Source organism: Mercenaria mercenaria, chromosome 10 (genome assembly GCF_021730395.1).
Source record: "Mercenaria mercenaria strain notata chromosome 10, MADL_Memer_1, whole genome shotgun sequence".
Lineage (NCBI taxonomy): Eukaryota > Metazoa > Mollusca > Bivalvia > Venerida > Veneridae > Mercenaria > Mercenaria mercenaria.
Window position 1 is genome coordinate 35,276,199 of NC_069370.1, and position 24,532 is coordinate 35,300,730.

Sequence of the window (24,532 nt, forward strand, 5' to 3'; positions counted from 1 at the left end):
AGAGCTTCACACAATTCTTCCCAGTCATCAAACAGACTTATATAATCAAGGTAGATTATGCTTATGTAGAATTTAGCGTAACTTATGGCCCTTTTTTCGACTTCTTAAATGTGATTAAAGTTTTACTTGCAGTTATATAAAAAAAAGTGCGATTATGCCTTATAATGTAAGATTTGTTAGGATAACTCTTGCAGGCAGTTTCAGTTGATAACCCGAACTTACAGAAATATTTCACTATGCTAGTTTGAACATTTTCCAGTTTTTCTTGTTGATGTTTGTAATGTAACCACTTGTCTCATACATGCATACTGTTTTCTCTCTAAAAATTTTCAACTGTTACCTTCTGTGTACCACTAATAATAGTACAATGTTTAAAACTGCTTTTTAGCTGTTTGGTATCTGTATCAGCCCTGTTAGTTCAGTAGGTACAGCACTGTATCGTCGATTGAAGTGCAGCAAGCTGGATTCCTATATGAAGCGAATGTTCTCAGCAGCAATTGAACGACAATTTGTCTGAAATCATTTGTTCTTCACCTATGATATAGGTGAGGAAGTTGTTAGTTACCGTCAGAGAGCATTACAGTGCTGGTACTGAATCAAAACTAGGGCATCTGTGGCCAAGCGGTTATGGTTGTTGACTTTGAAGCACCTGCCCCTCACTGATTCGAACCTCACTTGGGTCACAGTATGCTTCATGTGAGGAAGTTATCCATACAACTTATATAAGACCGATGGTTTTGTACATATGCCTTCCTAAGCCTGTAACAATGCCCAGAGGGGCACCTGGGGTCTTCCTCCACAAACAAAAGCTGGAAAAGTCATCATAATACCTAAATTTTAAAATTGTTTTGGCGTGACTCTGAACCCAACAAAAACAGATTCGAAGAATACAGGTTACTGTGAATTCATTTAGTTTCACGTGCACAAAAGTTTATGGTTTTGGCCAAACAACTATTCCATCACATAGGTATATGAATTACTTATGTCTCCCCCAGAGGGGGGGGGGAGACATATTGTTTTTGCCCAGTCCGTCTGTCCGTTCATACGTCACACTTCATTTCCGATCAATAACTGGAGAACCATTTGACATAGAACGTTCAAACTTTATAGGGTGGCAGGACTTATATAGTAGACAACACCAATTGTTTTCAGGGTCACTCCATCAAAGGTCAAGGTCACAGGGGCCTGAACATGGAAAACCATTTCCGATCAATAACTTGACAACCACTTGACCCAGAATGTTGAAACTTCATAGGATGATTAGTCATGCAGAGTAGATGACCCTTATTGATTTTGGGGTTACTGCGTTGAAGGTCAAGGTCACAGAAGCCCGAACAAGGAAAACCATTTCTGGTCAGTAACTTGAGAACCACTTGACCTAGGATGTTGAAACTTCATAGGATGATTGGTCATGCAGAGTAGATGACCCCTATTGATTTTGGGGTCACTCTGTTAAAGGTCAAGGTCACAGGGGCCTGAACATGAAAAACCATTTCCGATCAATAACCTGAGAACCACTTGACCCAGAATGTTGAAACTTCATAGGATGATTGGTCATGCAGAGTAGATGACCCCTATTGATTTTGGGGTCACTTAATTAAAGTTCAAGGTCACAGGAGTCTGAACATGGAAAACTGTTTCCAGTCAGTAACTTGAGAACCATCTGACCCAGAATGTTGAAACTTCATAGGATGATTGGTCATGCAGAGGAGATGACCCCTATCTATTTTAGGGTCACTCTATTTAAGGTCAAGGTCACAGGGGGCTGAACATGAAAATCCATTTCCGGTCAGTAACTTGAGAACCACTTGACCCAGAATGTTGAAACTTCATAAAACTGTATCCAGTTCATAACTTGAGAACCACTAGGCCCAGAATGTTGAAACTTAGTGGATGATTGGACATGCCAAATAGGTGATCCCTATTGCAGCCAACCATCAGTGTCTCTTTGACTTTCGCTCTTGTCCCCTATTGACTTCTTGCATATATATATCACTATGCAGTGGGGGAGACATGCGCTTTTTTACAAAAGCATCTTCTAGTTGATTTCAGCTTTTGAACATACAGTGAAGTCATAAATTTTCGTGGGGGACTAATTTTCGTGGATTTCATGGTCGAGCCAATCCACGAAATTTAATCCCAATGAACAAGTAAAATTCCCATTCATTTTATGTTCAAAAGTTGAAATCCACAAATTCATATCCCCACGAAATTGCCATTTTGACCAAAACCACGAAATTTCATGCCCACAAAATAAAATGATTTTACAGTAAGTGGATGAGACTTTTACTGGTTCATTGGGATTTAATTTTGTGGATGATCCAACTACAAGGTCCACAAAAAATAGTCCCCCACCAATATTAATGATTGCATAATAGTTTATCTTACCAAATTTTTTACTGTGAAATCATCAATTTTCCTGGGGATTTCATGATTGTATTGATCCATTAAATCAAATCCTGGTAAGAAAACAAAATTTCTTTATCTTCAAAAGTTGAAACTCACAAATTCAAATCGTGATGAATTAGGCATTTTGGGTAAAACCACAAAATTCCAAGTCAACGAAATTATAGTATTTTACAGTTAAAATGTAAGTTTGACTAGGTTCAAATGTTCAGTGAACTCTTTGCAGAGAAATTGTGTATTAGAAATGACATCCATTTCTAGATGATGCAATGTTAGTCTTTAAAAACTGACAGGTTAATTCTTTATTCAGTTTCGACCTTTTTTCTTCCAACAGACGTATATTTGGTGGAGAAGTGTACAGTGGCTCCCAACAGTATGTTTTGAGTGAACAAGCATGCCTTTTCTGACACTTAGCTGTTTTCTGTTAACATGCTTACACCCATTAACCCTTACCCTGCTAAATTTCTAAAATGGACTGATCCATCATTCAATTTGGGCAATACCATTTATTATTTGAAGGGGAGTTCACTGAAAATTTACTGACTGAATAGCGAACAGTGCAGACCATGATCAGACTGCACGGATGTGCACTGGTCTGCACTGGTCTCAAAGGAAGAATCAATTGCCACCAGCAGGCTAAGAGTTAACTTATCTTTATTGTTTGTGCATTAACACTCTGTTTCTGTAAAAAAAAGGTGTTGGCTTTTGGCTTTTGATATTTTCTTCACCGTTGTTGTGTTCCTCAGTTTCAGTACAAAACCAGTGTATTTTGGTGGATGAATTTGAGTAGCTGTACATAATCTTCTCCTTGTTCCCATTATTTGAATTGATTTTTGATGTCTGCTTCCTCATAAGTAGGGGTTGACATGTAGAATTTCCTTGTCTGTCTGCACTATTCTATCTCGAGTTTGGCTACTTAGTTCTCACTTTTCTGAGTGAGTTAAGCTTTTTTTGAGTTTTGTAGTTCAGTAGACAGCTTTTGTTCATTTGCTTCATGTTGTTTAATCTTTCCTTAACAATCTGAAATTTAAAAAAAAAAAATTCAGTTACAATTCAACTTCGTTTGCTCTAACTCGGATAATTTGAGCACCACCCTTGACTCAAACTTGTTGTCAGTTCCCAGCAAAATCCTGGTAAAATATATTTTATTGGATGGCTCAAACAACTGATAACTCAAATAAATTTTGCTGGTACTTTCGAGTTCGAGCAAATCAGGTTTGACTGTATGTTTCAAGAAGCAAAACAAAACTTATCTCTTTTTTTCCGTCACTTAACACAAATATGAAACAAAAGTTGAAAGCAGAGTCTAAGAAACAGGTGTGCCTTTTCATTTTCATGAATTTAAACATTCCTCTGAAGATCTTAAGAAAAACGTTTTAAAAATTAACCAGATGTGGCTTAAAATGCCTCTTAAAGTTTACAAATTAATCTGTTTGATATTAAAGGAGATAAATAACAAAAAAAAAAAAATGGACAAAAGCTGATTAATGAGAAAATGGAAAAAAAGCAGATAATTGTAGAAATTGACAAAAAAATTGTCTGAGGAATATTGTTACAAAAAATTATCTGGATTGAAAAAAAAATGGACAAAAGCTAATCAATTATAAAATGGATAAAAGCAGGTATTTGAAAAAAAAATGGCCAAAAAAAATTGTCTGAGGAATATTGTTACAAAAAACTGTTTTTCATCAAAAAGAAGTGATAAAATGTGCTCTTCTTCTTAAAATGCCATAGAACCTCCCTTTTTACCATTTGGACAAAACATGAACTAAAAAGATAGAAACTAGGATAAAGAGGATATCACAAGACTGTTTTGTTCTCATCTGTACTAAATATTCATTCAAACTTCTTACATACATACTTGCAACATAGTATTAGTAAGCAGACCTGCTAGACACATGGCTTTATTTTATGAAATAGATGCTATTTTAAATGAACTAAAGCTTGCTATGTGAGCCAAAATGATTTTAGGGTTATTTTTGATCCTATAAATGAACTGAAGCTTGCTATTTGAGCAGATGCTGTTTTAAGAGTTGTTTGCGATCCTACGTTTCTCTTTGTGTCTGACATTGTACATCTTTGGCAAGTTAATTTTTAGCTCATCTGTTTTTTGGAGAAAAAAAATGATGAGTTATTGTCATCACTTGATCGGCTTCGGTGTTGGCGTTGCCTGGTTAAGTTTTATTTTTAGGTCAGCTTTTCTCCTAAACTATCAAAGGTATTGCTTTGAAACTTGCAACACTTGTTCACCATCAATAGCTGACCCTGTACAGCAAGAAACATAACTTCATCCTGCTTTTTGCAAGAATTATGGCCCCTTTTTTACTTAGAAAATATCAGATTTCTTGGTTCAGTTTTATGTTTAGGTCAGCTTTTCTCCTAAACTATCAAAGCTATTGCTTTGAAACTTGCAACTCCTGTTCACCATCATAAGCTGACTCTGCACAGCAAGAAACATAACGCCATCCTGCTTTTTGTAAGAATTATGGCCCCTTTTGGACTTAGAAAATAAGATGTTTTGGTTAAAACTTGTGTTTAGGTCAGCTTTTCTCCTAAACTATCAAAGCTATTGCTTTAAAACTTGCAACACTTGTTCATCATCACAAGCTGACCCCATACAACAAGAAACATAACTCCATTTGCTTTTTGTAAGAATTATGGCCCTTTTTGGACTTAGAAAATCATGGGTAAGACAAAATTTCTATTATACAGAGACAAAAAAATCAGATGAGCATCTGCACATGCAAGGCAGTGCTCGTGTTATCTATAGCGGCACAAGAGTGACCATCCACAAAATTGCTCCCATCTTGTCCAGTGCTTGTATTAACATTATGCAGAATCCTTTGCTATTCAAGAGGTTTAATTTCCACTTTTAAAATGTATAAATATTAAGTCTTTCCCCTATTTATATAGATGGTATTAAAAAGTTGTACACACTTAATTCTGTTATACAAAAATGTGCATATTTTACATTGTTAGCAGGTAGAAAGTAAACTGCCAAAGTTTAACTGTAAGAACTTAAGAGTTGTTAGTTATAGCTTATTATTTAATGCTTTTACAGCGTATGATGATGATGATGATGATGATGATGATGATGATGATATTTTTTTCATTATGTTTACAGAATTCCTGAGGAATTGAAAGGGGATCAGCAGAAAATTAAGACAGCCAATGAGAGAGCTCTGCAAGAAATGAGAGAGCGAATGGAGAGAGAACTTGAGGAAGCCAAATTAGAACTTCTAGAGGTATACATACATATTGAGTTTGGTTATTGTTTGTACTCGCTCGAACATTGATGTTTTGAGCACCTTGGGGGATCACTGAAGGATTTCTTATTGTCCCTGAATGTATTCAGTATATTTTCCCTATTTGGGTCGGCTAAATAGCCATACTGGGTTTAAATTAGTGGAATTTTAAGGCCAGGTTAGGGTGTTTTGTCCACATCGTGAAATATCAGCGGGATGGGTTTTGTCTGGCTTGTGTTATATCTGCACAAATGAAGTTTAAAAGGTGTTATTTTATGGTCAGACATGTGGTCACTCTGATGCAAAATACAAAGAGCAATGACTTTCAATGTTATCTCTAGTTCTTAGTGTGTACTTTGCAGGAAAAGAATTTTGAAAGAAATTCTGCAATAGTAAGGGAGCTTGCCCTGTAATGCTGTCAAGTTGTTATTATTCATTGCTTGCTATTTACCACTGAAACACAGAAGTATCGTAACTTATGTGTAAAGTTAATATGCAGTAAATTAAACAGGTATGTTTACATACATGCAAATGTTTTGAATGCAGTAGTTTTGCTGCATAGACAAGCTGTCAGTAAAAAGAATTGAAATGAAAAATTGACAAAATCCTTTAATTTCTGACCTGTGTGCACACACGTTTACATCAACCAATGTCAACATTTTGGTGTTACGTATCATACAGGACAAAGAGACTAGATTAAGAAAACTGAAAAATCAAATCAAAAGAGAAATTGAAGAGGAGGAGGCGAGACTAAAACAAGAAAAACAGGGAACAATCAAGTATGTAGCTAGCCTGTGTAGTTTTGCAGTATTGCAGTTTAGCATAGCAATTTTTACGGTAATTCGCTCTGTTTTAGTGTATGACGTTAACATTTTATAAATTTGAGGATGGTATTTACGTGTGTTTGTGATCTATGGTGCATATGATTGTATTTGAATCTGTTTTTGTATCAGTGGAAAATGAATCGTTTATTGGTCAGTGTCATGATTATGCCGTGCGTCTGTTTGGAAACATGTGCAAGTCAGTGGCATAGTTTGGCATACTCGTTTTGAAACTGGAATTCTGAAAATAGCAAAATGCTCATGAAAACTAGCACGAACCAAGAGGTTGTAGAATTACAGTAGAAATTCTGGAAAAAAAAGTTGTTTTCCTTTTTTGAGCTTTCCTGCCATGTTTAGCTGGTAGAGCCTCAGGTTATGAATCCAGAGGTTGAGATTTGATCCCTGGATGAGGTGATATTTTGACAGAAGACATTGTGTCTGAAGTCATTCCTCCTCCACCTCTGATTCATGTGGAGAAGTTGTCAGTTACTTTTGAAGAAAAAGTCAGTACTTCTTGAATCTGGGAACACTGGTTAGTTTAATTGACTGCTCTTACACATATTTGAATATGTGTACACTGTACAGTCCTGTTTATAATCAATCGATCTGTTGTTTATTTTTTTGCCTGCCTTACTTCTGTATGATGATCTTGTAGAAGATTTGTATTTAATTCTGACAAACTGCTGAAACAAGTCTTTAAGAAAACACAAGGCCACTTTCACGTGCATACATTCAGTGATGCCCAAGCTACAGCATTGCTTACTGACACAGATCACAAACACATGTAATACTGTTCTTATGCTGGATTCAGTGCTCCCAAACATTTGGTGGGGGCGGGGGACTTAAATTTACCCATGTTTGTACATCTTTCCGTCAGTCCATCTGTCCGAATTTGTGTCGTGCATATCTCAAAAAGTACTTGACCCAGAGTCATCAAACCTAACAGGAATGTCAATCAGCATGTGAAGTTGTGCACCTGGGGTTCTGTTTGGAATTCATTCAGCCAGACCCGAGTCATTGTCATTGACCTAGTGAAAAATACACATAAAGTGCTTAAAGTTTGTGTCCCGTATCTCTTAAAATATTTGACCTAGAGCCATGAAACAATGTAGGAATATTATTCAGCATGTGAACTTTAGCACCTGAGTTTTGTTTAAATTTCACTCCACAAGACCAGAGTTACTGCCCTTGACTTATTCAAAAATATGCATTAATGGCATAAAAGTTTGTGTCCCATATACAAATATCATATCAAAAAGTATTTGACTAGAGTCATTGAACGTGAGAGGATTGTTACATAGCAAGTAAAGTTGTGTACCTGGTGTTCTGTTTGGTATTCCGCTCAGCCAGACCAGAGTTACGGTCTGAATTAGTGAAAAATACACAAAATGGTTAAAAGTTTGTGTTGCATATATCTTAAAAATATTTCATCTGGAGTCATGAAACGGCACCATTGGCCTATTGACTAATTATTCCAAAATTTGTTTCTGGGACAAAATCATTCGAAAGTTTTTATACATTGGGTATGGTTGCACTTTCCATATAGTTTATATTATAGATTTGAAAAGGGGTTGTAGGTTACCTTGTTTTTAGTGTACTGAGGGTTTATAAAAGGGCACATATTTGCAGATAGATTTTAGCTTGCAGTGGTCTTTCAATTTTTGCATGCACAAAATTATATGCTTGTATTTGCTGTATTCATAACATATAGTGTTTTGCTTCAATTATTACCTCCCTTTGCCACCAAACAGATCCCTCCAGAGTGAAGAGTTTGATAAAGGGGCATCACTCCTGCAGTCAGAACATGCTGATAGTTTAGAAAAACTCAAAGATGAACTTGCGGAAAAACAAAAAACAGAAGAGGAAAATCTGCGGTAAAGTTTAGGTCTTAATGAAAAAATTGGGACAAAATATTGTCCTTGTTGATCTTTCTTTAACATATCGTTTACGTTTTTCTTACAGTTAGTCTTTTAGAGATCATTATAACTTTTACTGTATTTCAGAAATGAATATTAACAGCCATGATTCAACCAACAAATCTATTGTTTGAAATTGCTTGTGAAAAATCAGTAATTGAAGTTTATTCTGCATCTGTATCAGGTGGCTGTAATTGACTTAGACAAACTGCTTCACGTACAAACAAAACATGACTATAAATGAGCCGCGCCATGAGAAAACCAACATAGTGCATTTGTGACGAGCATGGATCCAGACCAGCCTGTGCATCAGCGCAGTCTGGTCAGGATCCATGCTGTTTGCTAACAGTTTCTCTGATTGCAATAGGCTTTGAAAGCGAACAGCATGGATCCTGACCAGACTGCGCGGATGCTGTTAAAACTTCCAGAATACTGTGAAATCTATTTGTGTGGATTTCATGGCAATGAGCAAGCAAGGGTCCCATTCTTTTCTTAATATGTGGAAATCCACAGTGACTATGAAATAGCTATTTTGGGCAAAACCATGAAATTTTATACCCATGGAACTATTGCATCAACATATCTTAGCATAGAACAGCAACTTTTTCAGTTTTAGGTAATCTTAGAAAAAGACTTCTTATTTGTTTCAGTGAGTTAAACATTTACATAAAGCTTTAAAATGGAAATACTTTTATATGCGATAGAACTAAAATGAATTTAAAAAAGAAAGTGTCAAAATGTTTCAAATGCCATCTGTGGATTTATAGATTTTGTACATCAAACAGCAAGGTGAAGTTATTAACCAAAGGTCAAGGTCACCAGAAATATGATTTATTCATATATGATTTACAATAGCTTTTTAGCTCACCTGAGCACAACAAAGTGCTCAGGGTGAGGTATTGTGATCACTTCTGTCCGGCGTCCGTCAGTCTATCCATTGTACATCCGTCCACACTTTCCTTTAAACAACATCTCCTCCTAAACCACCAGTCCAATTTTGATGAAACTTCACAGGGGTGTTCCATGGATGGTCCTCTTTAAAAATTGTTCAAAGAATTGAATTCCATGCAGAACTCTGGTTGCCATGGCAACCAAAAGGAAAAACTTTAAAAATCTTCTTCTCAAAAACCAGAAGCCCTAGAGCTTAGATATTTGGTGTGAAGCATTGCCTAATGGACCTCTACCAATCTTGTTCAAATCATGACCCCGGGGTCAAAATTGACCCCGCCCCAGGGGTCACTTGATTTTACATAGAAAAATCTTAAAAAATCTTCTTCTCAAAAACCAGAAGCCCTAGACCTTAGATATTTTACATGTAGCATTGCATAGTGGACCTCTACTAAAACTGTTCAAAGCATGACCCCGGGGTCAAAATTGACCCCGCCCCAGGGGTCACTTGATTTCACATATGAAAATCTTCAAAAAATTTCTAAAAATAAACCAGAAGGCCTAGAGCTTAGATATTTCACATGTAGCATTGCCTAGTGGACCTCTACAAAATTTGTTCAAATCATGACCCCCGGGGTCAAAATTGACCCCGCCCCAGGGGTCACTTGATTTTACATAGGAAAATCTTAAAACATTTTCTCCTCAAAAAGTAGAAGCCCTAGAGCTTAGATATTTGACATGTAGCATTGCCTAGTGGACCTCTACTAAAATTTTTCAAATCATGACCCTTGGGTCAAAATTTACCCCGCCCTAGGGGTCACTTGATTTTACATATGAAAATCTTCAAAAATTTTCTTAAAATAAACCAGAAGGCCTAGACCTTAGATATTTCATGTGTAGCATTGCCTAGTAGACCTCTACAACATTTGTTCAAAACGTGACCCCCAGGGTCAAAATTGACCCCGCCCCAGGGGTCACTTGATTTTACATAGGAAAATCTTCAAAAAATTTCTAAAAATAAACCAGAAGGCCTAGATCTTAGATATTTGACATGTAGCATTGCCTAGTAGACTTCTACAAAATTTCTTCAAATCATGACCCCCGGGGTCAAATTGACCCCGCTCCAGGGGTTACTTGATTGTACATAGGGAAATCTTCATAAATTTGCATAAAATAAACCAGAAGGCCTAGATCTTAGATATTTGATATGTATCATTGCCTAGTAGACTTCAACAAACTTTGTTCAAATCATGACCCCCGGGGTAAAATTGGCCCAGCCCCAGGGGTTACTTGATTGTACATCGGAAAATTTTCCAAAAAATTTCTAAAAATCATCAGTTTGACATTTGAAACATGTAGCTCATATTACTCTGGTGAGCGATCCAGGGTCATCATGACCCTCTTGTTTCTGTATTATTAAAAATTTCACTTCTGTAATAGTTGACAGGGTTTTAATCTTGAAATAAAACTTGTTTTCTTTTTTAATTTCTGTGTTCTCATGTCTATTTCTGATTGTTCTCATGTCTATTTCTGAGAGGAGTACATCAGTACATTTCTTGAATGTTTCAAAGGTATTTTTTTCATTTAGTGTTCTCTAGTTACATAAACTGAATATTTCTGTCTTTTTAAGAAGCCCGTCTCTGAAAGAGCGGGACGTATTATGTGAACACCAGAGGCGGGCGGTCGGCGTCCAAAGCATGTCCGCTCTCTACGTCAAACAGTTTTCATCCAATCTTCACCAAACTTGCTGACAATGTTTGTGGGCATAATATCTCGGCCAAGTTCGATAACCACCCAAATCGCCCTAGGCACTCTTGGATTATGGCCCTTGAATAACTCGAAAAACTGCGAATTTAGCCTTGTCCACTCTCTGTCCGCTCTCTAAGTCGAACAGTTTTCATCTGACGGGTGTATTTTGTGAGAGTCTGGCACTCTTGTTATGTCAAGATATTTTTATGTAAATAACTTACTGTGAAAAACAGTACATGTTTTAGGATTTGAATACATGCATATAACTTAGAGATGATACAATCATGTAAAATAAAAAGGATCTGCTAAAAATTTATTGATCAATTGATTGTGTGGTTTATTTCATATAACTGTGTGGTTTGAACAGCTAAACTAGGTTTTGCAAGTGTTTAATGAATGTGTATGTCTAAATTTGGGTAAAATTGTAATTTTATGAATTTTTTCACTACACACACTTAAATGATATATACCGGTATGTAAAAGTCCTACATATATGCATTCTCGTACACATATGGAATTTTAGCTTCCCTTTTTAAATGTATTTTGTAATATTTCTGTAGCAGTTTCATTTGATTTATTTAACACCTTAACCTAATGTAATGGGGGATTGAATAAATTAATAAGGAAAAGTGTGTTTATTAATGAGGTCAATTTTTCTGTCTAAACTGAAAGTAACCGAGTTAGTTTGCTATCTCTGTAGACGTGAGATGGAGCAAGCTCTGGAGAAGTTGCGCCAGGAAGTGGGCTCATTACAGATGGAAGAACAGTCAAAACTAGAGGAAGAAAAAACAAAGGCTCTGGACAGACTTCATAGAATGGTGAGATTATATTTGAAATGTATCGCGTTGCTCTTTCTTAGTTGGAAAACAACTCTGTTATGCAGGTTCAACTTTCATACTGCAGGCTTAAAAGATGATGTGCTGTTCAAATAGTGGTAACTACTGGTACTTGTAGACGTCTCACTGAATATGTATATCATAATTCAGATATGATGATATAAGTGATGGTTGCCACAAATATTTGCAAGCACAGGGCATATCAAATTCGAGTTAATGTTAAAAAGACAGTATGCTGTTCAGTAAGTGGTGCCCCACTGACTACATGTAGAAGTCTTACTGATTTTATATGTCATAACAAGTGTATGGTGATATGAGCGATGGTTTTGTTGCCGCTAATATATGCAAACTTTGAACCTATCAAATTCAAACTAATGTTAAGGTAATTAACCTGTAAGAACACTCTGCAATTTCCATTTGATAACATTCTTGATAGGCACTTTGGCATTTTTTGGACAAATATAGCCCAATATGGAAGTGACTTTCCTTAATAATCAGGGAATGCCGAAATCGCATACGAAGAATAAGTAATTTGCCAGTTGCTAGTTATGGGTTTACCTTTAATCATGACTATTAAAGAGCATTATTTCCAACAAGTACATGTAAGTCAACTAAGAGAAAACATGGCTGTTGTATACCAAATCATCAAATAAAATTGACTTGAAAAATACCTATTAGGCTGAAGAACTGAGAGAAGGACAGACTGGGATCTTTTATCAGAATAAGAGCTTTTCTTTCAGATATATCAAGACATGTTTGACAGGTTCTTGAATGTATTTGTTATATCAGTGTTTTACTTTAAGTAGCCTACCAAGTAACTAGCCTAGCAGGTAAAGCACAGGACTGTGAATTGAAAAGTCAGGAGTTGGATCTGTGGGCAAGGCAGATGTATTCTGTGATAATTTGACTAATACTACATGCATAAAGATGAACATATACATGATGTAAACAATAATGTTACAGTATATATTATAAATGTTTTGGCACTATACCTTTTTCAAGATACACAAGTAGACTTGAAGACTTTTTTCCGGGGGTGGGGGGGGGGGGTGATACTTTGACAAAGACAGTATGTTTTAACATCTCTGATTCATGTCAGGAAGTTATCAGTTACCTGCAGACACTGATTAAGTTAAGTAGTCATGGTAACAGAACTGACGCACTGCTGAAAAATGTTTTTCAAACCCAAAATTAAATAAAGAATTTGATCTATGTCAGGTCGAAGATGCAACTGAAGCAGAGAAGAAGAGATTGGAACAAGAGAAGAATCAGACTATAGAAACATTACAGGCCAAACATAAACTAGAACTGGACAAAGTCAAAGACGATCTCGAGAGAAAACATAGAGAAAAAGTGCTAGAGGTTAAAGATGATCTAGGAGATAACCATGATAAGGTATCCACTTTTGATAGTTGATTTTCCTATGGAAAAAGTTTATAAGAGAAAAAATAATATCATTTTGCTATAAAATTATCTACAACTTAACAGACATTGCACTTTTTATTACAACATAAAGTGCTAAGTTGAATTTACTACAGTTGATCTAAAATTTTAAGGGCACATTTCTTTTTTGCTCTTATTTACAATGGTTTACTCTAAGAAAACCCCAAAACCAGAGAATGAGAAGCACTTATGAGGGACAAGCAAAGTATTGGAAGTGTAACATCTTCCATATTTTAGTAGGGGGAAAATGAGAGAATTTTTTTCAGCAAGTTTAAAAAAATTGACTGTCTTGTTAATTAATGGTTACGTTTTTGTACAACAGCTAAAAATTTGTATTTAGGTAAGGGGCTTTTGAAACTTGGCCATTTTATTGCATTGGCTGTTACAGGAAATTGCACGAATACGGGATGAGTTGAAGCACATACAAGAGAAGGAAAAAGAAATGATGGAACAAGAGCTTGAGGGAGCGAGGAAACGTCAGGAAGCACTGAACGATATGGAGAAAGGGGTAAAATATTGACTATTGATATTTTCATTTTATATTCTTTATTAGGTTTTTGTACCCCCAACAACGAAGTTGTAAGGAGGGGTATACTGGTTTCAGGTTGTCTGTCCATCCGTCTGTCTGTCCATCCGTCTGTCCGTAGACACAATCTTGTGCGCACCAACTCTCCTCATCCCCTTGACACAGTTTAATGAAACTAAAGAAAAGTGATCAGTTATAACAGTAGTTGTGCATGGTGCATGTTAGGTTCTTTCAGAAAAAAATTTTGCAGAGTTATGGGATTTCGTTTTTTGTTACTATACTATAAATATAGAGTCTGCAGATGCAATCTTGTGCGTGCCTAATCTCCTGAACCCTTGCACACAATTTAATGAAACTTCACACAAGTGATCAGTACCAACCCTAGTTGTGCATGGTGCATGTTACGTTCTTTTAGATAAATATGCTGCAGTTATTGGACTTTGTTTTTTAGCTCGACAATTCAAAGAATAGTCTAGCTATTCTACTCACCCTGGCGTCGGCGTCGGCGTCACACCTTGGTTAAGGTTTTGCATGCAAGTACATACAGCCATCAGTTAAAGGCATATAGCTTTGAAACTTATTTTTTCTTTTTCTAGGTCAATTACCAACCTCTCTGGGTCAAGTCCCATAACTCTGACATGTATTTTGAGCAAATTATGCCCCCTTTTGGACTTAGAAAATTTTGGTTAAAGTTTTACATGCAAGTTACTATCTCCAAAACTATTGCAGATATTGATTTGAAACTTCACATGTGTCTTCAGGGTTATAAAACTAGTTGATAGCAGCAAGTCCCGTAACTCTGACCTTCATTTTGGCCAAATTATGCCCCCTTTTGGACTTAGAAAATTCTGGTTAAAGTTTTGCGTGCAAGTACATACAGCTATTTCTAAAAGGCATACAGATTTGAAACTTAGTTTTTCTTTTTCTAGTTCAATTACCAACCTCACTGGGTCAAGTCCCATAACTCTTACATGTATTTTGAGCAAGTTATGCCCCCTTTTAGACATAGAAAATTTTGGTTAAAGTTTTACATGCAAGTTATTATCTCCAAAACTAATGCAGATATGGAATTGAAACTTCACATGTGCCTTCGGGGTTATAAAACTAGTTGATAGCAGTAAGTCCCATAACTGATATGCATTTTGGTCAAATTATGCCCCCTTTTGAACTTAAAACTCTTGATATTTAACCTTTTTGGGTAATATTTTCCTGCTTCTGGGACAATATTTCGAATAGTCGAGCTTGGCTGTCTTACGGACAGCTCTTGTTGTTACTATGCTATATACATAGTTTCTAATGGCCAGAACCTTTGTGTTAACTTAGTATCTAAAATTTCTGTAAGATATGATGAAATGAGGGATTGAAATAATGCAATTTGTTGACAATATCTAGTGCACCCTGCCATTAATATGTGTCTATCCTTTAAGATATCTGGAAAAAAAACAACAGCTGAGTCTTGGTAGCTGATTTGTTAAAAAGCATTTCAAGAAAAGAAAGTACAGTATATTTATTCAGACAAACTTGTGCAAAAACTGGTTGCCTCAGGACGTTAAAATTGCTTGTGATGTTAATTAATCACAAAATACTATTTCAGTTGGATGAGGTATTGGACGAGCGAAGAAAGGAGTTGCGGGATCAGCATCAGAAGGAACTTACAAAACTAAGGGATGAACATTCAGCCCAACTTAGAAAACTTAGAGACGAATATTCAGATAAGGTAAAATTTAACCTTTAGCATACTGTCAGCAAGTGGTTCTGCCTATGCGACCAGTGCAGACCAAGATCAGCCTACACATCCATGCAGGCTGATCATGGTCTGCACTGTTCGCTATTCAGTCAGTAAATTTTCATTGAACATCCCTTCAAATAAAAAGTGGTACTGCCCAAATTGAATGATGGACCAGTCCATTTTAGACATTTAGCAGGGTAAGAGTTTAATGAGTATTATTACAGTGAAACCTGTGTTAAGCAGCCAGTCTAGAGACCAACATTATTTAGCTGCTAAAGGGAGGTTACTGCTAAAGACATGATGAAATTAGAACAAAAAGTTAAATTTTGGAAACTATGCTTACTTTCTGTTTTAAGGCAGGTGGCTGCTTAATAGTGGTGACTGCTTTGGCAGATTGAACTGTATTATGTTAATGCGTATAATTTCTAGGTTTAATATTAGTGTCATTTGCTTAAAACTGAACAGGAAAGTCATTAGATGATTCAGTAAACTGTCACGGATTACATTCAAAACCTTTCTTGGGGTGTAGAACTCTTCATGTGAGGAAGCCATCCAGCTGGCTAATGGAATGTCAGTGGTTTTACCAGTATGTCAACCTATGCCTGAAATTGGAGGGGCATATAGGGTCTTTCGCACCGTGAAAAGCTGGATAAATCACAGTAAGTCCAGAATTGTATTGATTTGACTGTAAATCCAACAAAAATGAAAAATGTTGCAGGAGCGGGATGAGAAGAAGTTACTGGAACAGAACATGGATGCTGAAAGACGTAAACTGCAAAAGCAGCATGAAAAAGACATGGACGAAATAAGACGAGAATTTAACAGAAAACGGGAATCACTGTCTGAACAGCTGGAAGATGAGGTCAGTAAATTTACAAATGTTTTGTCTTTATACATTTTTTTTAATCTACTTGAGTCAGCTTTTGAATTAATTTGTTGCATTTTAATTTTACTAAGCTTTAGGTGTTCTTCATAACCAAGCTTTGCAATATTTCTTGTGTGATAGAGGTAGAATTCAGATTTTTCAATGTCTCTACTATTACATAATTCTTATACAGACAGAATGGTAGGTATGTTTGAATTTACTTTCATGAAATAAAATCGTAGACATTTTATATGTATACCAGCACCAGCAGTTTGAGTCTGAGTTAAAGCAGAAAAAAATGGAGGCAATGGGGACGTTAGAGAAGGAGGTGATTTTTCATGGTTCATGTTGTAGTAATGCAATGCATGCATGTATCCTGATTATTGTTGTCATGGAAACAGACTGCATGAGTGGTGTCTCATTTTGTTTTCCCATTTAGCTTTGCCACCTGTCTGTCCATCAGTCCGCATTAAGCTTTTTCGTGCTTCTTCCCAAAAATATGGCTGGGTTTCAGTGAAACTTTGAAGGAGTGACTGTGACTAGTATGAAGCCAAGCTGTGCATATTGTTAAGCATTGCCTGCTTGGATTGTTAAGGTCATTGTTATCCCCCGACGAAAGTCGGAGGGATATAGTTTTGGCGTTGTTCGTCCGTCCGTCCGTCTTTCCGTCCGTCCATCCGTGCCCGCGAAATGATGGTTAAGTGACTGCATAACGGTACTTTCTCTTTGATGTCATTTATTCTGTTCTGTTTATGTGACCTTTTTCTTTTTATGTGACTGTTAGAACAATAGAGAGAACAATGGGGGTGTCACATAAATACCGTTTCGTTAGAACGTCCGTCCTTCCGTCCATCCGTCCGGAGCCATATCTAGGAAATGGTTGGGAATATTTCTTTAAAACTTCATATACTTGTTCATCACTATGAGTTCTTGTGGCCCATCAAGTTTCAGTCAGATTGCCCAAGTAACACGAGAGTTATGGCCCTTAGAAGTTTCTAGTGTTAACTATACAGGGTACTATAAATATGGCAATTTATGCATCATAACTTTTGATATATTTGACCTTGAACTATGAAACTTTAACAGAATTTAGAGCACCATATTGTGGTTGTGCACACACAATTTTGTATGGATTCATTTTGTAACTGCAGAGTTATTGCCCTTTAATTGTCTAAAAATCCACATATTTGTACATAACAAACTTGCCATTTGGCGGAATTTCATTAAATTTCTTTCATTCTTTTCTGTGAACATTTATTATAAACATGTGAAGTTGCGCACCCACACCTGGTCGCCCACTTGCCTTGTTCACTCGGGGTGACCCCAGGGTCAAAATTGACGCCACCCCTGGGGTCACTTGATTTTACTTAGGAAAATCTTTAAAAATCTTCTTCTCAAAAACCAGAAGCCCTAGAGCTTAGATATTTGACATGTAGCATTGCCTATTGGACCTGTACTAAGTTGTTCAAATCATGACCCCGGGGTCAAAATTGACCCCACCCCATGGGTCACTTGATTTTACATAGGAAAATCTTCAAAAAAATTTCTAAAAATAAACCAGAAGGCCTAGAGCTTAGATATTCCACATGTAGCATTGCCTAGTAGACATCTACAAAACTTGTTCAAATCATGACCCCAGGGTCAAAATTGACCCTGCCCCAGGGGTCACTTGATTTTACATAGGAAACTCTTCAAAAAATTTCTAAAAATAAACCAGAAGGCCTAGAGCTTAGATATTTCACATGTAGCATTGCCTAGTGGACCTCTACAAAATTTGTTCAAATCATGACCCTGGGGTCAAAATTGACCCCGCTTCAGGGGTCACTTGATTTTACATAGGAAAATCTTCAAAAAATTTCTAAAAATAAACCAGAAGGCCTAGATCTTAGGTATTTGACATGTAGCATTGCCTAATAGACTTCTACAAAATTTGTTCAAATCATGACCCCCAGGGTCAAAATGACCCTGCCCCATGGGGTTACTTCATTGTACATAAAAAAATCTTCAAAATTTTCTAAAAATAAACCAGAAGGCCTAGAGCTTAGATATTTCACATGTAGCATTGCCTAGTGGACCTCTACAAAATTTATTCAATCATGATCCCTGGGTCAAAATTGACCCTGCTCCAGGGGTCACTTGATTTTACATAGGAAAATCTTCAAAAAATGTCTAAAAATAAACTAGAAGGCCTAGATCTTAGATATTTGACATGTAGCATTGCCTAGTAGACTTCTACAAAATTTGTTCAAATCAGGACCCCCGGGGTCAAATTGACCCCGCCCCATGGGGTTACTTGATTGTACATAGAAAAATCTTCAAAATTTTCTAAAAATAAACCAGAAGGCCTAGAGCTTAGATATTTGACAGGTAGCATTGGCTAATGGACCTCTACAAAATTGGTTCAAATCTTGGCCCCCAGGGTCAAATTGACCCAGCCCCAGGGGTTACTTGATTGTACATAGGCAAGTCTTCATAAATTTACTAAAAATAAACCAGAAGGCCTAGATCTTAGATATTTGATATGTAACATTTCCTAGTAGACTTCTACAAACTTTGTTCAAATCATGACCCTCGGGGTAAAATTGGCCCCGCCCCAGGGGTTACTTGATTGTACATCGGAAAATCTTCCAAAACATTTCTAAAAATCATCAGTTTGACATTAGAAACATGTATCTCATATTACTCTGGTGAGCGATCCAGGGTCGTCATGACCCTCTTGTTTTTCATTTTTAATTTTCCATCAATATAATCAACATGTGAAATTTTGTTTCCTCTCCCGTTCCCCCACACCCCCACACCCTTAAAAAATAAATATATATACATATATATATTTCCATTCCTTTTTTTTTTTTTTTTTTTTTTTTAAATGTTCAAACCTTCAACATGTTAAGTTGTGACTGCACAAGCCTTGCCCTCAGTCATGTTCAAGATATCTTACCAGAGTTCTCATAAGGACATCTGTTTTTTTAAGTTCAAATGTACATGTTAAACAACAACACCTGGTGCCAAACCACTCAAAGACAATATTTTGTTCCAGTTAAACTTCAAGCTCATATTTCAATTAACTGCATTTAATTTTAAAAGCTAAGCTTATTACAGTAAGCATATCCCATTCAAAATAAATTCTTTAGTCAGGATCAAAGTATCATACATTTATTATGTACTCTTTAATTAAACATTTGTTTTCTGTTAAATTGATTTTGACTAATGAAATTATTTGCTTCTTATTAACATCCTTAACTTTTTGCCGGATATATTTTTTTGCCATTCCTCACCACAAACCCTTTCGGCGGGGGATACCAATTCATTGAATTTGCTTGTTTAGATAAAATTTGTCTCGACTACTATACTTTTGGTGGTTTGAATGAAACTTCTAATGAAACTTCATAGGAATATATTAAGAGCAAGACTAGTTACAAATACATGACTGGTTTTATGGTTGAATGATTTTTCACTGAGTTATGGCCCTTTGACATTTAACATAAATTCTACACAGCTTCATTCATAATTTTCAGTATGTTTCTCTGTAAAAAGCTAACATTTACATCTACATTCTATTTCCTAGGGATTAGATGATTAATTAGCTACACTATAGTCAATCACTTTTGGTGTAAAATGATTAAAGTGTGTGCACCAGTTCTGTCCTGAAATATATTGAAATTGAATTTTAATTATTTAACTGTTCAGATGTATAATAGTGATGTAAGACTGGAAATATTCTCTACAAGGATTTGGTCAGAAGAAAATTGTTTCACCAACTGTCATTTTTCCACTCAATTTAGTATGAAGACACTCATCCAAAGGCACTAAGACATGTCGTAATAATAAAAAGTAGTAATTTGACAACTGCAATTATGCTTTTCTTTTGCACTGCAATTGTAAATAAAAATGAAATTTTTTGTTTGCAAAAACTGTAAATGACTAAATAGCATAAAATTTGATAAAAATGAAATGTGAAATACTGTTGCATGTGATTATTATTGTTCGTACATGTATGTTGTAACAGTTAACATGCTTAGTTATTGTGTTCAACAGTATGCATGAATTGAATATTGGGTAAAAAATGTCCAATATTTTTGATAGAGTAACAGTTATTGTCTTTCAGCTTCGTAGACAAGCACAAAATGTAAATCATCCTCTAGGTCATTTCTTAGGCACATATGACACTTTTTTTCTGCTTTAGGAAGAGTTTGATGCCTCCCCAGTTATTGTTACTGTAAAATAATTAATATTTGTGGGGTCTAACTTTTTGGTGATTTTGCACCGGTCCGCAAATTAAACCCTAGCAAACATATAGCAGCCCCACTCAATGTTCCCCTAAAGTTTGAAATCCACTAATGACCCAGCCTGCCTGTTTAACTTGGTGGAGAGAACACAGATCTACAGACAGCGGGTTGTGAGTTCGATCCTCAGACAAGGTGTATGTTCTCTATGACGATTTGATACAAGGCATTGTGTCTGAAATCATTTGTCCTCCACCTCTGATTCATGTGGGGAAGTTCGCAGTTTGAAGTGGGGAACAGGTTTGTACTGGTACAGAATCCAGGAACACTGGTGAGGTTAATTGTCAGCTGTGTCATAACTGAACTACTGTTGAAAAATGGCATTAAAACCCCACAAAAAACAAATAAATTCATGTCCCAATGTAAAAGCTTTTCTGACCATCCCCAAGAAGTTAAAAAATTTCACAGTATGCATTTATAATACAAAATCGGATGTTACAATTTGAAATTGAGTTACAAATACTGGAAGTTGCAATTTGAAGTTGAGTTACAGTAGTGTAAACTTTATGTTGTAATATTGTAACAGTTTCTGGAATATCATCAGACGGTACAGAGACATCAACAGTACTATTATATTACTGTAAAAGAGAAGGTGACAAGTTATTGAATGCTTTTTCATTTATTTATGTACATACCGGTGCTCCAGATAACTAATTAAATAGCTTTAATGTTGGGAATGAAAGATTACTGCAAACTGGTCTAATTCAGATGTGTTGGTCAGTTGTTCTGTCTGTCAGTAATGTGACTGGTTTCTGCCCAATAACTTGACAACCAGATGACCTAGAACATTCAAACTTGTTAGCATGATTGGGCTTATGAAGTAGAAGACCCATATAGTTTTGGGGATCAAAGGTCAAGGTCACAGGTTTCTGAGCAAACAGTTACATAAAACAAGAATTAGCTTAAATTGGGAGGACTATTAGAATGTCAAAATTCAGCAACAAGAAAAAGTTTTGTTGGCGATAATTTCTTGGATCATTTTGTTCATGGTTTGTTGATGCAGTAATTAATTGGCATATCACTAATTATAGCATTGGAAATATAGAATATCTGGAGTACTAATGTTCTTTGTTATTTTTTTTTTAAACATATTTTTTATGTTATACTTATACATTAAGTTTTATTCTGCATCAGTTATTATGTTTATATGTTCTTATTCAATATATACCCAAGAATTATAGCATCCTAACATTATACTTTAATATAATGGGCTGTATACAATATGTACAATTGTATAAAGCTTATATATTTTTAAGTTTTCAAATTTGATATTTGATATTTTCACTGAGCGTGGGAATCTCTCTGTTAACACAAGTTTACTCTCGGGTTAAACTCCCCCCCCCCCCCCCCCACAACCGTGAAAAGTGACAAGATCAACAGTTTTATGCTACAATGTATTGAAATGGCTGGTTTTACTAAGAAAGGTCCGGAATAAGATTTACATTTCCATTCATTATTCTGTGTATGCAATCTGCAAGAATTTTAAGAATATAAACAAACTCTGTTCACTTGAATAGTCAACAAAAACAAAAAGGTATAACTTAGTTGATTCAGTAAAAATGTCAGACCAGACTGGTAACAGTTTTTGTGTAAGGAGCTTGTCAACGACAATGTTGTTGTTGTTTTTTTTGGTATGATGGAAATCCGTTTTTGTAAAATGAATACCTTATTTTCTAGAAATTACCATTACACATTGCAGTTGCAGCTTTTAAGAATATTTTTTATGTAATAATTCTTGCTTAAAATGAATATACTCAAAATAATTATTGTTGTATTTCTTTAAAATTCTATTGAAAATTATCATTGTGTGTATTGTATGGCTGCAGAGCCTTGCTTCTTTGTTACATCTGTTAATTTCTTTCCAGTTGCTGGTATTTTGGCATTTTGTGAAATACATTATTGATATTTTGTCATTGACTAATTCTATGGCTTTTATTGTTGCATTATTCAGTGAAATCAAATCTCAATAAACAAATGAAATAACTATTTATGATGGTATTATAAATGTATTTTGCAGGAGGAGGAGCTACAAGAGAAAAGGGCAGAGTTTGAGAGAAAGAAGGCTGAAATAGAGAAATCAATGAGGAATCTAGAAACTCAGGTAAGGATTGATGTACAGTTGAAACTCGGTATCTTGAATTCCAATGGATTGAGCGTTTTAGTTTGAGATAACAAAAATTCGACTAAAAATGATATTTTGTGAATGTGTTTTCAGGATGGGACTTGAAAATGTCCTCGAGAGCCAGAATTTTGAGATAAATGAGTTCGAGATATCGAGTTTTAACTGTATTTCAATATAGCTATTAACTTTCGATGTCATTTTATGTCATCTTCCATTTGTAATTTTAGAAGTAAGAACTGTTTTCTTATGTGTCCAAAAAAAAAAGTGTACAGCAGTAAAATAATACACCATGTGATATATGTTTAAGTCTTTAACAAAAGGGTGGTCATTCACTGTAAAGCCAGCAGTATTCACAAGGAATCAAATCTTAAGTAATTTCATGTTTTTGATTATTTCATGGAAATTTAGTCCTAGCAAAAATTCTTGATTATAAAAATGCTGATTTATACCTCTTCTTAGACTGTTACTAAAGATACAGAATTGGTCAAAAGTCAGTAGATTATGCAAGCATCTTATCCATATATTATAGTCAAAAGTTTTTTTGAAAATTTGTTGTAAAATGTATAGGCGAATAAAACTAAACAATTGTTGTTGTTGTTGTTGTTACAGGAGAGAAAACTAGAAGAGAAGAGACGAAGGTTAAAGGAAGACAGAGACAAGTTCGAGGAGGAGACAGAGGTATTGTCTTTTAATTTTTTTTTTGGTTTCATGCTCATTTTTCTCTATTATATAAACATATTTTATCTTCAGACATTTACTTCAGATGTAGAAAATTTTTATCAAATATATTTTAACTGATTATATGTATAAATTGATTGTGTATACCAAAGACATAAAAAAGTGATATTAATAGCATCCTTAATTAGCACTCAGCATAAAGAGGATAGTGCTAGGACTGGTCAGCCCAGTGTCAGTATAAGTTGTTTGGGTTGGGTATTAACAGGTATTGGGTTGGGTCTGCTGTGTGATATTCAGTTGAGGTAGCACTATAAAGTTTGGTATTGTGCTCACTGCTACAAGCAGACCCCATCGTTTATATGTTTGAAAAATTGTTGAAAAAAATGTTAAACCCAGACATACATGCATGACCGCACACACATGCACAGACACTTGCTGAAACAGAAAATGAAATCCTGTACATATATATCCCTGTATGTATATGACATCGTAATCTCTATTATTAGCCCACCATCATCAGATGGTGGGCTATTCAAATCACTCTGCGTCCGTGGTCCGTTGTCCTTCTGACTTCCGTTAACAATTTCTCATTAGCGCATCTCCTCAGAAACTACTAGGGGGATTTTGACCAAACTTTGTCAGAATGATGTATTGGTATTCTAGTTGTGTCCCCCTGAAAATCAGACTGGTTCAACAATTGTTGAGTGAGTTATGCCCTTTGTTTATATTTATAATTTACATAGATTTATATAGGGAAAAACTTTGAAAATCTTCTTGTCCAAAACCACAGGGCCTAGGACTTTGATATTTGGTGTGTAGCATCATCTAGCAGTCCTCTACCAAGATTGTCCAAATTATTTCCCTAGGGTCAAATATGGCCCTGCCCCGGGGGTCACATGGTTTAGTTATATAGACTAGTAAAGGGAAAAACTTGAAAAATCTTCTTATCATAACCTACAACATTCAAATTTGGACCTTATGTATAGTTTTGAGTGGCTAGATGAACCTTGATATGAGTTGACCTT

The 24,532-nt window shown here is 35.6% G+C and overlaps 1 protein-coding gene across 1 annotated transcript in view; it reads left to right on the top strand.

Annotated features, from left to right (window-relative positions):
* LOC123559395 (centrosomal protein of 164 kDa-like) overlaps positions 1-24,532 on the top strand; it is a 67,246-nt gene that overhangs the window by 16,614 nt on the left and 26,100 nt on the right. Inside the window, exons 12-23 of the mRNA XM_053516865.1 lie at positions 2,741-2,779; positions 5,531-5,651; positions 6,333-6,430; positions 8,224-8,346; positions 11,726-11,843; positions 13,080-13,256; positions 13,693-13,812; positions 15,425-15,547; positions 16,278-16,421; positions 21,234-21,299; positions 22,725-22,808; positions 23,439-23,507. Of these exons, the coding sequence (XP_053372840.1) occupies positions 2,741-2,779; positions 5,531-5,651; positions 6,333-6,430; positions 8,224-8,346; positions 11,726-11,843; positions 13,080-13,256; positions 13,693-13,812; positions 15,425-15,547; positions 16,278-16,421; positions 21,234-21,299; positions 22,725-22,808; positions 23,439-23,507 (1,282 nt within the window). The remainder of the gene's footprint in view (positions 1-2,740; positions 2,780-5,530; positions 5,652-6,332; positions 6,431-8,223; positions 8,347-11,725; positions 11,844-13,079; positions 13,257-13,692; positions 13,813-15,424; positions 15,548-16,277; positions 16,422-21,233; positions 21,300-22,724; positions 22,809-23,438; positions 23,508-24,532) is intronic.